We start from the raw sequence: 13,484 nt of genomic DNA on the forward strand, positions 1-13,484 counted from the left end.
TACATTTGAAACAATAAACAAGGCTATGTACACTGCTTGACAATTGCTAAGGAACAAGTGATTTATGCAAATTTGTACCTCAACCACCTGGCCAATGGAAATAAATTCAAGTTCAGATGGCGTGGTAGACCAAGACTCGTTATCTGTATAAAAGACAGTGCATACACGCTCAAAATTCGTACGAAAATTCATGCTGTTTGGTTTTTAACATAAATAGTGCTGGTTGTTAAAAACGGTTTTTCTCTGAAATTCTCTTTGGTTCTTGAAATACTTAAGAGTAAATTGTCAGCAAGACATCATTTGAGTTTCTACGATCGTGGACGAGCGGTTGGATGACTGGAAGCAGGTCAATGGGTCACCACAATGGCTACTGCAATGGGTGTATAAAAAAAAGCCATCTCCCGATTAAAGACGGCCACTGAAGGTGGAAATGTTTTGTAAAAGCATGCCGGGGGTCGTGGTAGGAGCACCACACCTTCAGAGGATCGCTGTGTAGCCCTCGTGGGAAAAAGGAACAGAAATTTCACTCTTGGACAGATAGCTGCAAATCTAACAACCGCTACCGGTACGCATGTTTCTGCAAGAACCATCTCACGGCGAGTAAATAATGTTGGTTTATATGCACGGAAACCCGTACGTTGCATTCAAGTTTAACCACGCCATCGTCAAGAGAGATTACGCTGGCGTAAGGAAAATGTTGGTGGAATCGTCAAAATTGGTCTAGAGTGATGTTCTCTGACAAATCTCGTTTCAGTGTGACAAGTGATTCTGGTCACCAACTACTGTGGAGAGAGCGTGGAACACGTTATGCACAAAAATTTGTTTGCGAATGTGATCGGTACGGCCCAGGCGTCATGGTGTGGGCAGGAATCATACACAATGGCAGAACACCGCTTCACATATTTGAATAAGAAAGCGATACGTCGCAAATGTATAGCAGAGATGTTATGCTGGATCATGTTCATCTTTTTAGGGGGGCTGTAGGTCCAGATTTTCTCTTAACGGACGACGATACACGGAAACACTTGAGCATTGAAGTGTCAGACACACTGCAAAGTGAAAACATTCTATGTATGCAGTGGCCTACTTACTTTCCCGACTTAAATCCAATTGAACTTGCCTGGGAGGCTCTTGGCAGATGTGCTGCGCGAAGAACCGTCCCTCCCAGAACAGTACAAGAACTCAAATCCGCATTGAGAGAGGAGTGGAGAAAACATCCCCTAAGCACTCCTCAATAATTAGTGGGGAGTAAGGAAAACAGATGTAAATTGTGCATCAGTATCCCTGGTAATCATACATCATATTAAGGTACTCATGTCTCCATCATTCTGACCTAGATCATTTTTTTGTGGTTGTATGAAAATCATTTAAGTAGGATTATTTTTTAATTTTTAAGTTTTTACTTTATTCATGCAGCAATATCTGCATTATTTTGTACTTATAATAAAGGCACATCCTCCCTACTAACTATATATTTCGTTCTGTTTCTTTAATCATTATCTATTCTTAACTATTCCAAAAAACGTTATTGTTCCTTAGCAATTGTCAATCAGTGTAATAGTTAAAGAAAACGTCAATCTTGAACTATTACTCTTGTTACACTATTCGGAAACAAACAAATTCTAATATAGTATTATTTTTATACCTTTTTAATTTACTACAAATTAAAGTAAAACTTACACTTCAACAAGCATAGGATATTTTGTTATTTCATATTCTTGTAAATAAGGAGGCAAAAACAGACGAACATTTGCATCTGTAAAATAAAGAAACAAACATGAAATAAGAACCAAGGGTGGATCCAGAAAATTTTCAAGGAGGGGGGGGGGGGGTTGATTTTTAACTTACTGGTTTATACATGCTGGGGGAGGAGGGGCACATCATTTTTATCTGCCGGGGAAAGCCCCCCAAACTCATTTTTCCTAACATCACCAAGAATCGTCTGAAATTGTATTTTTGAAACTTCAGTTCTGAAATGTTTCCGAGAATGTGATTGGAATTTGAACAGCACTTCCTACATTTGCGTTTTAAGACTTCATTTCGGAAAAATTGCCGGTGTAGGGATCCTCAAGAGAGGGGCAATTGCCCCCATCAATCCACCATCCCTTGTATCCAACCTTGATAAGAACTATTTACAAAGATTTACAGTTAAAAAATTTATTGCATATGAAAAAATATAAATAATAATTCAGAAAAAAATCTCAAAAAAAAAAGTTCCGTTCAAGTGTGTATGATTCTGTGACACTAAGAAGATCCCACTGCACCTTCTGCTTTGAAATTTTGGCACAAAAATTAGTTGGGACTCCGGGAGTGTGCACTTCAGAGCAGTTTTTAATTTTTTTTTTCATTTTTATTTTGAATTAATTTTTTATAATTAATTTTTTAAGCAAAAACTTCTCATAAATTGTGTAGTAAAAAAATAAAAGAATTTCCTCACTTCTTATATCATTTGAAACCATCTTTTTCTGCATGAGATGAAGTTTATTCCAAATTTTTCAATTACTTATAATAGGTGATACAAGCATTCCTAGTTTCAGAAAATCTTAGGATAAATTCAATTCAAGCACTGAACCACAGAGAAAAACATTACTAGACCTGTCTGGAGATCACGAATTTGATATAGACCTTTTAAACCGTATGTTTGGCTGTTTTGCTCTACCCAGGAGTATGAAACTAGTTTAAGCCCTAGAAGTGTGTCTTTTCAAGATTTTTTAAAAATAATTTTGTTAAAGAATTTTTTTTTCTTCCAGTGGGAGCAGCATCTTCATACAATTCTAATTATAATGAGTGCTTTGATTAAACTCAATTTCCCATGGAAGAAAGAGAGGATTTTCATTTTGTTCTAATTGTAACAAACACTTATTTGAATAAAATACTTCCTAGTAGAGGATTCAAATCTTCCAGAACCAAATAAGATTGCAAAGCAACCTTCGAGTGTTTATGAGCCTTAGTGAGCAGGTAACAAAGCCCCCTAGTCAATTACGAAAAAAAAAACCTCTGGCAGATAATTTGCATATCGAATATTTTACTTCTATGCTGTAAACTGGAGCATCAAATTTAAAATGTATTGCGATTGGCTAGTGATATTGAACAATCTATATGCGGAATATTTTTTTTACTATTAAACTTCAAAGCATATTCCTTGAAACATAAAACACTACTTCTGGCAGTTTACATACTTGATCATACTTAAAGTTGCCTCAAAGTAGCTCTTAAGCAGGAGGTGCTAATGGAGTTCTGAATTTATGCTACTCAGATAATAGAAAAACAATAATGAAAAGGAAAAAGTTTTTTTTCAGGATAATTACAGTATATACATTAGGATGTCCAAAAAAAAGTTGATTTTTCAAGTCGCAATGCTCTTATATTTTTCCTTTTGGGTCAAAACAATTGTAAAAAAGTTTCATATAATTTGAACAATGGCAATCCATGCTGACTTGCGCCTGAAAGTGTGAACCAGCTTATGTACTAAGCCAAATCGAAAAAAAAAAAAAAAAAAATCGAAGTTCAAAAATTTTATGTTGATGAAACCTTGCCCCACATATACCACAAAAATATTTATCCAAATAACAAAATATTCAGGTGTCCAGCAAGAGGCTTAAAATTTGTAATTTTTATAGAAAAATTGACTTTTTTCAAATTTTACATTTTATTAAAAATATGTTACTTAATAATAATAATAGACATATTTTTTACACAATACATTAAATGAGTTCATATTACACAAAAATATATTAATCAACAAAATCTTACGATAATTCCCATCGATAGGCACTTGAAGATTCTTTATTTTTGGCATTGCTTTTGTTTCTATGAAGTCCTTCAAATCGTCATTTGTTAGCAAAGTTGAAACTAAAAAAAAGTTTAATTATAACAACAATTGTAATAATGCAAGTAATAATTCATAAATAAATGCCATCACACTTAAGAAAATAATTGAAATATATTTACAATTTTGAATGCACTTACTAATTTTATTGGAATCTGTAGCACGAATTTCGACTCTGGGAATTCCTGGACCTAAGCATTCTAATACATAGTAGCTTAATTTTTTGCTGAAGGTAGCATCATTGTATAGACAATCAGGTCCTAAGTCACAAGTGAGACATGTTGTATTTTTGGGCTTCTTGTGCTTTAAGTCAGTGACTCCAAATAAATGCCTTTCCCCAGGTTTTCCTTCTAAAGTTGTGATGTAATATCTAAACATAAAAATTACAATATTTACAAAGATGTAAAATTGCACCCAAGCATTAAGATTAATTGTATCAAAAATGTTTCAATTGCGAAGACTAATTTATATGGAAGATTTATGATAAGCCCTTAATAATATAACATTATTAAAATAGGAATAATTCATGACAATAGTACTATCTTTTTAATTATTAGTAGCTTGAAGTGTCCCTAAGAACTAGTAATTAAGGATCTATTTGAATTATATTCTCATTAACTAAATTATACCAATATGCGTTTAAATCTAAAATTTTTAGAAAAACAATCCAAGAAATGGTTCACAGAGAGCTTAGAAGGAGGATTGCTGCACTAACTTTTCATAAATGTTTAAAAAAAATTAATATTTAATTATTCACAGGTTATGGGGGTACATGTTTTAATTTAGAAAACAGGAAATACTAAATATTTTTATTAGGCAGTTGATATAGTAACAGATAATTCATGTAGGATAACATGAAGTCAAAATCGATAGAATTTAAATTATATTCAAATTATTAAATTATTTAGGAATGATTCTTTAACACAGTAAAATAATTTTATAAGTATCTGCAAAAAAAAAAAAAAAAAAAGGTTCCAGAAAATAACTGAATATTTTTCAATGAAAAAGAAACTTATGCAACATAAAAATACATAAATACACTAAATTCTCATTTGGCTTTATTTGGTCCTAATTGTTCATGAATTTGCATCAACATTGCTGGTGCTGTCCAAAATAAAATTGAACTTTATAGAAAATTGAGAAATTGCTCTTACACTGTATTTTTTTCTATGTTGTGATCTAGTATTGACACGGTATCATATTTCCCACTTGTAAGAAATGTTTTTGTTCCATCCTAAAGAAATAAAGCATCTTATTGTTAGCATAAGAAAAAAATAAAAACTTTAAAAAAGAAATAAAAGACAACTTAAAGGTTTAGAAATTTTGTTTAAAATAACAACAATAATACTTATACTTCTTAAGTCAATTTAACATCAAAAAAGAAATACCACATATACCCACAGATATCGTCACCTCAGGGCAACAATGAGACATCTAAGCCTGAAAACAACAATTAGATACCCTCCTGTTGCTTTGAGGTGATGATATGTCCCACTTTTCTCCCAAAATTTTAAGGTCAAAATGAAGCTGCAAGTAATATATGAAATTTTTTTTCACACACAAATAATTTTACAACACATTTGCATCTTTCAATTTTTGGAAACCATGAGCAGTTTATGAAAAAAACTTTATTTTGATTGGTTGAAGGATCATATATCTTACACCAATCAACAGACTTAGACAAAATGAAAAGCTTTTTGAGAACACAAATCCTTCTTCTTTTTCGGCACTACAGCCTAGGGCAGGCCAAGACAGTCTCAATCAGTTTCCTCTATCCCGTCCTGTCAGAAACAGATTTCCTCCATCCACTGAGGCCAACAGTTTTTAAGTCTTTTTCGGCACAGTCAAGCCATCTGGTTGGTGGGCGGCCCCTCTTGCGTGCACCATCTGGAATTGTGAAGGTGACTTTATGGGTTGGGTCCCTACTACCTAGTCTAAAGAGGTGCCCCAGCCATCTGATGCGATTGGCTTTAATAAAGTGGATATTTTCTGGCTGTTTATAGAATTTTTTATAAATCTCAAAATTATAGAGAGTGCACAATCTGGACAGCACCAAAAATTCTTCTTAAAATGTTCCTTTCAAAAACCATCAATCTATCTTCTTCTGCTTTAGTTAAAGCCCAACACTCACTTCCATAAGTTAGGACTGGTCTTAAAAGAGTCTTGTATATGTTTATTTTGTACTTTGGCAAAGAAGTTTACTTTTTAATTGGCCATTTGTTTGCCATAGCCAGGCGGCAATTGATTTCAACACTAATATCATTGTTTCTAGTGATGACATTTCCAAGATATTTAAACTTCTCAACGGATTCAAATCAGTAGCCATTAACAAAGAATGGGGTAGAATCAAATGATTTACGGTTTATTTCCATATATTTGGTTTTGTCAGTATTAAAACTAAGGCCCATTTCTTTAGAAGCAGCCTCAATAGCAATGAAAGCATTGAACACAAATCCTAACTGGAAAATTTTCTGCAAATAATTATTTTACCAAACCTTGAATGAAGAATTAAATTCACCCTTGAATGAAGAATTAAATTTATATTCAAATATGAAAGGCGTCAAAAAAAAAAAAGTTTTTTTTAATTTTTTTTTTTTTTTTTTTTTTACAGTAACATCTAGTTAGAGTCTATTTTTCATCAACTGAAGAAAACTGCCAAAACCATTATTTTTTTCACACATGTGCTTTAAAAGGCTTTTGGAGAAAGGTTTTAACAGAAATAAACTGGGATTTAAAAAAAAAATCATTAACGTCAGCAGTTTGAAAAAATTTCTGCAGAGCCAAAAATTGTCTGCAAACTTCTTCGCACGTTTGTCTTCTATTGCAAGACTACCGATCAAGTCCTCCAACTACAAAAATGAGGGACCAGTCAATCACTTGGGAGATGAGTTCATTCCTTAAAATAGGTATAGAAGGAAAAAAAGACATGTGCCATTTTTATGAATTTAGCAACATTTTGGCGGTATGAATAAATTATTTTTTACAACAAGTTTTTTTTTTAAGTGGAAATATTTCTTAGACTATTAGACCCAAAAAGAGGTAACATTGTAGTAAACCATTCGAAATTTACCCTCTACAACATTTAATTCATTACTTTATAGTTTATTTCAATTGCTATAAATAGCTTGAGTGAAAAAACTTAAAATTTTTTATTTATCATTTGCTGACTGAAGTTTGATGATGATTATATTATTTTTATTACAAAGAATGACATATACGTAGTTTTGATGATTAAGATTATTAAAATCAGCTGAATTTATAAAAAATATATTACTAATATATACTGTCATGTGATTATTATTTATAATTGAAACATTGCAGCAATAACTGCAATTAGTTGGCTAAAAAGTAAAAATGATAAACTATGTATTTATTTTTTTTTTGCAGCCATATTGTTCTGCATGTTACACTTTCGTGATAATAGACGCTTCTGGATTAAAGGGTGGTGGAGTGTTATCTCTTGAGAGCCAGATTTTATATATTAACCGTAACAAGATTTGTCATATGGCTTAAAGCCAAGGTAGCTGGCTGGTAACCAACAAATCCTTTGCTGTGGCCCGAATACCTAAGAACTATGCATGAAACCATTGTAAAAGAATTTTATTTAGGTCCACTGAAGATGGCTCCAGAGTTTTAGATGTGATTCCCTAGCCTATGTCCATATTCTAATACTTTTTTAGATTGCTATGGTAAGCAAACAATATTTTTTGAGAAGTTTTGTAGTTTTTTTCCCTTTTGTTTCTTGTTAAGCAGTTTTTTTAAAAACATGCTTTTGTTGCTTTAAAAAGTTTTACTTCTTTTACTTTAATCAAAATGAAAAAAAATCCCACCAGAAAAATATTAATAATGAAAATTTAAATAATTCTACCTGTCATCTCTACTGACATGACTCATAATTTTTATCTTTTATTTTAAATAATTTAAATAAAGTAAACTCCCAATTATCGGTGGCTGGATTATCCACGGGTTTTTTAATTTTTTTTAAAGGTGATGACTTACAACTAACCGACTTCTTTGAAAAAATTAAGATATGTACTAATATTAAAAGTCATCAAATGTTTTTCAACTTGTTATTCTTTATATTTAGCTTTTACACATATTTTTTACATTCAATGTTATCTTTTTAGCTTTTATTTAAATGTATGTGTGAGTGTTATTCATATTTTTTAGCTATTATATACACCAGTAGAGTTTTTTATCTATTCTTCAGATCATCCGCAATTTTTGCTTATCTGCAGTTACCGTGTCACCCTATTCCGAAGATAATCAGGAGTTTACTTTAATGTGACACACATGTAATTGTGACTACAAACATGAAGAGCATGGCTTAAGTAATTATTGCATTTAAGTGTAATTTATCAGAGAGCAAAAATATACCTTAACATCTACAGCAGCAACATGTCTAAAACGACCAGCATCTCCTTCAGATGGTCCAGGAAGCTTTATGAAATAGTATTTTTTGTCTGATGAGAAAACAGTGCTTGTAGATACGTCTACCCAACCATGCCCATGTGCATCTTCCTGAAGATTCTATTGAAAAAAAAAAAATCAACATATAAAAGATGCCAACCTGGCAAGTTGATAATTAATAGAATTTGCTTCTTAAAAATAGTTAAAAAAAAAAAAAAAACAACTGACTTCAAAACTGCAGTGGGAATATGCTCTAAAAAGTAAAAAAAAAAATGTATTCTTTGCATACCACAGCTACTGCTTTTAAACATAGTTTTTGAAATAGGCGAAAAATCATAGGTAAAATGATACATAACCATGGGTGCAAGTTTGGTGATGTGTTCAAGATGGAAAATATTTTCAGAGAGGGTCTCAAATTCCCTTTCACTTAAGTCCATTTAAGTATAGCCTCAAATAGTTTTTAATCCACCAGCTACAAAACATTTTCATGTTATAACACCAAAACCAGGCTTGGAGTAATTGCCGTTTACGTAATCGTAATCTGCGTAATCGATTACATTTTGGTGTAATCATAATCATAATCTGGCAATGAGACACTCGTAATCTTGTAATCGTAATTTTAATCCACTGTTTCTTGCATAATCGTAACTGTAATCTAAATTTCAATAATCGTAATCCAGCCCTTGTAATTGTGTAATCCTGACTTGCTGCAAGTGAAAACTTAGCTGAGATTCTACAATGGTATAAATGAGATAGGATCCGAACAGAGGAGAAGATAAGACTTTAAACAAGCTGTATCGTAAGTTGTTTGCACCCCGCCCTGTAGGTGCAATTGACAGGGACCCAGCAGGAAAAATCTCGGTCTCCCAGGGTTTTATTAAGGATTGGTCACCAATTTTCCTTTTCATTACCCAATGACAGGCAAACAAGCGAAGCTACTGCCTCCGAAAGAGAACAATATAAACAGTACTAGCATATGTTTTTGGTTTGAAAAGCAGTTATACGCCTTTTTGGTGTTTTTTTTACTTTCATTCAGAAGATGTGTCAGCAGAACTGACTTCAAAAAAAAAAAAAAAATGTAGTCAGGGTTCATACTCTATTTGGATGAAAAAATTCCACGACTTTTGCATGACTTAATGAAAATTTTCATGACCTTGTTACACGAAGAGAATAGTACTATTTAATATCAAACTTGCCATTTTTTTATTTTTTTATTTTTGGAAATGAGCATTGGCAAAACTTCTATGTGAATGCCACTACCTGATTGAAAAAATATCAGTGTACCTTAAAAAACTGAATAATTCTGACCTGTTTTCATCATATAAGTTTAAGTTAAGTAAAACTACAGTGAATGATGCTTAAAAGTCGACTATTTTTTTTTTATAAACAGACAGAATGATAATGATTGGGGAAAAGGTTGAATGAATCATTACTAAGTTTCAATAAATTTGCTTCAGAAGTTGTCTTTTAGAGTCAACTTGACAATTTTTTGGTTCTTTAAAATAAAGCCATTCTTTAGTAAATTCATGTTTCTAAACCAAATATTTATTTCAAAAAATAATAAAAATAAAAACATTTCATAGTAAATAAATCTTTTGGTTTAAATATACTTGTTTACTTATTTGTACATTTTCAAATGCATATAAATTAATAGGTTCAGAAATTCTAGAACATGTTTGAATAATGAACGTACCAGTGGGTCTCGAGGATTAGTTTTGTGGGCCGTATATTGGGCACTACTGTTTTTGAGCATTAGAATTCCCCTATTTCTGTATTCGATTGCATGACTAAAGATTGTCCAAAACCTTCAAAAATTGAGATAAACTCTGATAAATTTTAAAATAAAGATTTAGGAGTGGTTGAAACAAACTTGGATGCAATGTTTTTTGAGATCGTTCAATTTTCCAGTTTAAATAGCTTTCATGGTGCAATACTAAATCGCTCAAGATTTCTAATACTCTTTTCAGCTACTGTTGCTTTTTCCCAGAACATTTTTCCATGACTGAAAATAAATTTCCATGACTTAGACTGAAAATTTCAATTTTCCATGACTTTTCCAGGTCTGAAATTTGCTTATTTTCTTTCCATGACTTTCCAGGATTTCCATGACCCGTACAAACCCTGTGTTGTTCGCATTTTTGGAAAAACCTGTCCACACTTCCAAACGTGATAATTCTTTCATAAAAGAGAAAATTGAAAGCGATCTAAAATCTTACGAAACCAGCGCACCAAATGGGCATGATATTAATCCCCTAAAATACTGAGGATCAAACATTCATGTGTACCCATTGCTCAGTAAAAGTGCACTTTTGCGCATCATCTGCTCCAGTTGACGTTTGTTCAGCATTGCTAGAAAATTTTACACTTCTCAGAGAATGAGAATGAAACCTGACGGTTTTTTGAAGTGCATGTATTTTTTTCCCATGAGCCTAATCCTAATCAAAATCGTAATCAGCACATCATAATTGTAATCAATTACATTTTTAAGTAATCTAATCATTGCTGTAATCGTAATTACATTTTGGCAGAGGATTATAATCGTAATCATAATTGTAATCTCCTATTTGTCAAGCTTCTAATCGTAATCATAATCGACTAAATTCTTTCGTAATTGACTCCAAGCCTGACCAAAACCATCTCTCATAAATTCACCAAAGATTGCCTAAATTAGTATTTTAAGACTCCAGTTTTCGATTTTTTTTAAAAACTTCCCCATCCCCACTTTTACATTATTGTAGAGAGCTGAAAACTTTTTGACTTTTTAATTTTTAAGAGTTTGCAGAGGAGAAATATCAAACCACTCCTAGCTTCAAAAATGGCTTTCAATTCAGTTTTTCGATATTTTATACTGGAGCCTGGAGCTCTTGAGTAGCCGCCCCCCTCTTAGATTGTCGAAGATATAAACGTTTTAAGACCTCAGTGTATTGTGGGTTAACTTGCGGACTTACCCTCTTTGCAAGAGCAGACCCCGAAGTGGTTTTTTGGAAGGAAAAAGTAGGAAATAAGGAATCAAAAATTAAAAAAGTAGGAAAAAATCACTTAAAAAAGTAGGAAAAAATAGGAAGAGATAGGACTACACACACGTCAAGAGGAAATAAATTTAGCGTAAATTTTATTTCTAATGTAAAATAAACTAATAGTATTTCTGATTTAAAAACTGTCCCAAAAATAAACCAACAGTACTTTTGAAGTATCAAAGGAATTTAATACAAGACCGAGCCTCAAAAACAAAACCAAAGAAACAAGCTGACAATCACTAGTATAAAAAATAAACTGGTGGAAACAAAGATATTAATTACAAAAATATGAAAAAAAAAATCCAAACAAAGAAACACCTTTCAACAATACAGTAATAAAATTTTTAATAGTTAAAAAATAAAATGCAATATAGCGACCGGAAAAAAAAAAGAAAATATATATATATATATATATTTTGGTGCAATAAAACCATTTTTGTTAAAGATTTGTTTTGTCAAAAACAAAAACATTCCTTCGAGAGCATCTATTTATCATTTAAAAATACTAACACTTTCAGCTCCTGTTGTCATAAATTATAATACAAAAAACAAAGCAAATATTAAATTAGTTTTAGTTAAAAATAATCAGCAGCTGACATGCATTTTTGCATAAGCAGGGGCAGATGTTTGAATTTGGAAAAAAAAAAGGAGATAGGCTGAAAGTGCAGAAGTAAAATAAATTTGTTCTTAAATATGGGACATAAAATTTATAAAAAAAATAATAAAACTAAATAAATAACGAAATAAGTAAAGAGTGGGCTGATAAATGGGGTATGGCTGTTAATGTTGGGAAATGTCAAGTGCTACATTTAGGGCATGGAAATAAGTGTACCAGTTATTATTTGCAAGGTTCAGTCATTAGTCAGGCAGACAAAGTTACTGATCTGGGGGTCTTAATAAGTCAGGATTTAAAGTTTAGCCAACAGTGCAGCATTGCTAGTAACAAGGCCAATAAGATGCTTGGGTTTATCAATAGATCTATTTCAAACAAATCTAAAGAAGTTCTTCTGCCCTTATATAGAAGTTTGGTAAGACCTCATTTGGAGTATGCTGTTCAGTTTTGGTCTCCTTATCTTAAGAAAGACATTAATGTATTGGAAAGGGTTTCAAAGGCGGGCTACAAGGCTAATAAATGGACTTTCTCACTTAGACTATGATTCCAGGCTTAGAAGGCTAAAAATGTACAGTCTTGAGCAAAGAAGAGACCGAGGGGACATGATTCAGTTGTTTAAATTTATTAAAATGAAAGATGTTACGGGGCTGAAGTTTAGCACTGAAAACAGGACAAGGGGTCATTGTTTTAAGCTATTTAAATCTCAGGCTAACATGGATGTTAAGAAAAATTATTATTTTAGCAGGGTAGTGGAACCTTGGAACAGTTTACCGGAAGAGGTGGTAATGAGCAAGGGAGTAGATAGTTTTAAGAGGGGCTATTGATCTTCACTGGGGATTGTAAATTGACTAGGACCAGTCTAGCTGGGCCCAGAGCCTGTTGCTGGTCATCACATTTGTATTTGTATTTCTATTTGTATTATGTTATGCATTTTTAGCATTCAACATAAATTTTTGTTCATTTATGGGGGGTCAGTGGGGTCAATTTCTCCCCTCCCTTGCTTTGGAAAATTAATGCTTAACTATACACGAGTTTGTGCGTTTTTGTTGTTTTCAGATAAAACTTGCATTCACAGTATACATCCCTCGCTAGCCACCCACGGAAAAAAATCCAAATGATTGTCCAGTTTTAATTTTAATCAAGCAATAAAAACGAATATTGGTTTGAGGATTTTTACCCCCTTCTTGTTCCAAAATTTTTGTCACGAAAAAAAAGGAAGAAAATATGATGGTAAACATAACATTTTTATCAAAGACAAAGGTCAGTTACTAATGTTTCTCTGTGCATAAAAGGGAAGGCATGTAATTTCTCTCAATCCTCACCATACAATAAAAATATTCAATCGGAAATTGTTTATGAAATTGAGAGTGAGGCAAGAGCACCTGGCATCAAATGCCTGCATATATCTCTTTCTCCCTCCCCCCTTTGATAAGGCGCCCTGAGTACAATAACTTACAGTAGATACGCCAAATTGCTGCACCCAGAAAAGAGTAAGAGTCTTTCAAAAATTTTTTAAAGAAAATGTGCAGAGTGCCGCATTGCCATAAACCCATCAGCACATAAAAATGATGAGCAACACCTCGATATTGATGATATATCAGAGTAGAAAATACAC

The 13,484-nt window shown here is 32.4% G+C and overlaps 1 protein-coding gene across 2 annotated transcripts in view; it reads right to left on the reverse strand.

The window, feature by feature from the left end:
- LOC129227252 (prolyl endopeptidase FAP-like) overlaps positions 1–13,484 on the reverse strand; it is a 129,027-nt gene that overhangs the window by 9,452 nt on the left and 106,091 nt on the right. For both annotated transcript variants that reach the window (XM_054861769.1, XM_054861770.1), the window contains exons 12-16: positions 8,207–8,359; positions 4,984–5,063; positions 3,970–4,199; positions 3,754–3,852; positions 1,681–1,756 (exon numbers count right to left, since the gene is read on the reverse strand). In XM_054861769.1, the coding sequence (XP_054717744.1) occupies positions 1,681–1,756; positions 3,754–3,852; positions 3,970–4,199; positions 4,984–5,063; positions 8,207–8,359 (638 nt within the window). The remainder of the gene's footprint in view (positions 1–1,680; positions 1,757–3,753; positions 3,853–3,969; positions 4,200–4,983; positions 5,064–8,206; positions 8,360–13,484) is intronic.

Source organism: Uloborus diversus, chromosome 8, assembly GCF_026930045.1.
Source record: "Uloborus diversus isolate 005 chromosome 8, Udiv.v.3.1, whole genome shotgun sequence".
Classification (NCBI taxonomy): Eukaryota; Metazoa; Arthropoda; class Arachnida; order Araneae; family Uloboridae; genus Uloborus; species Uloborus diversus.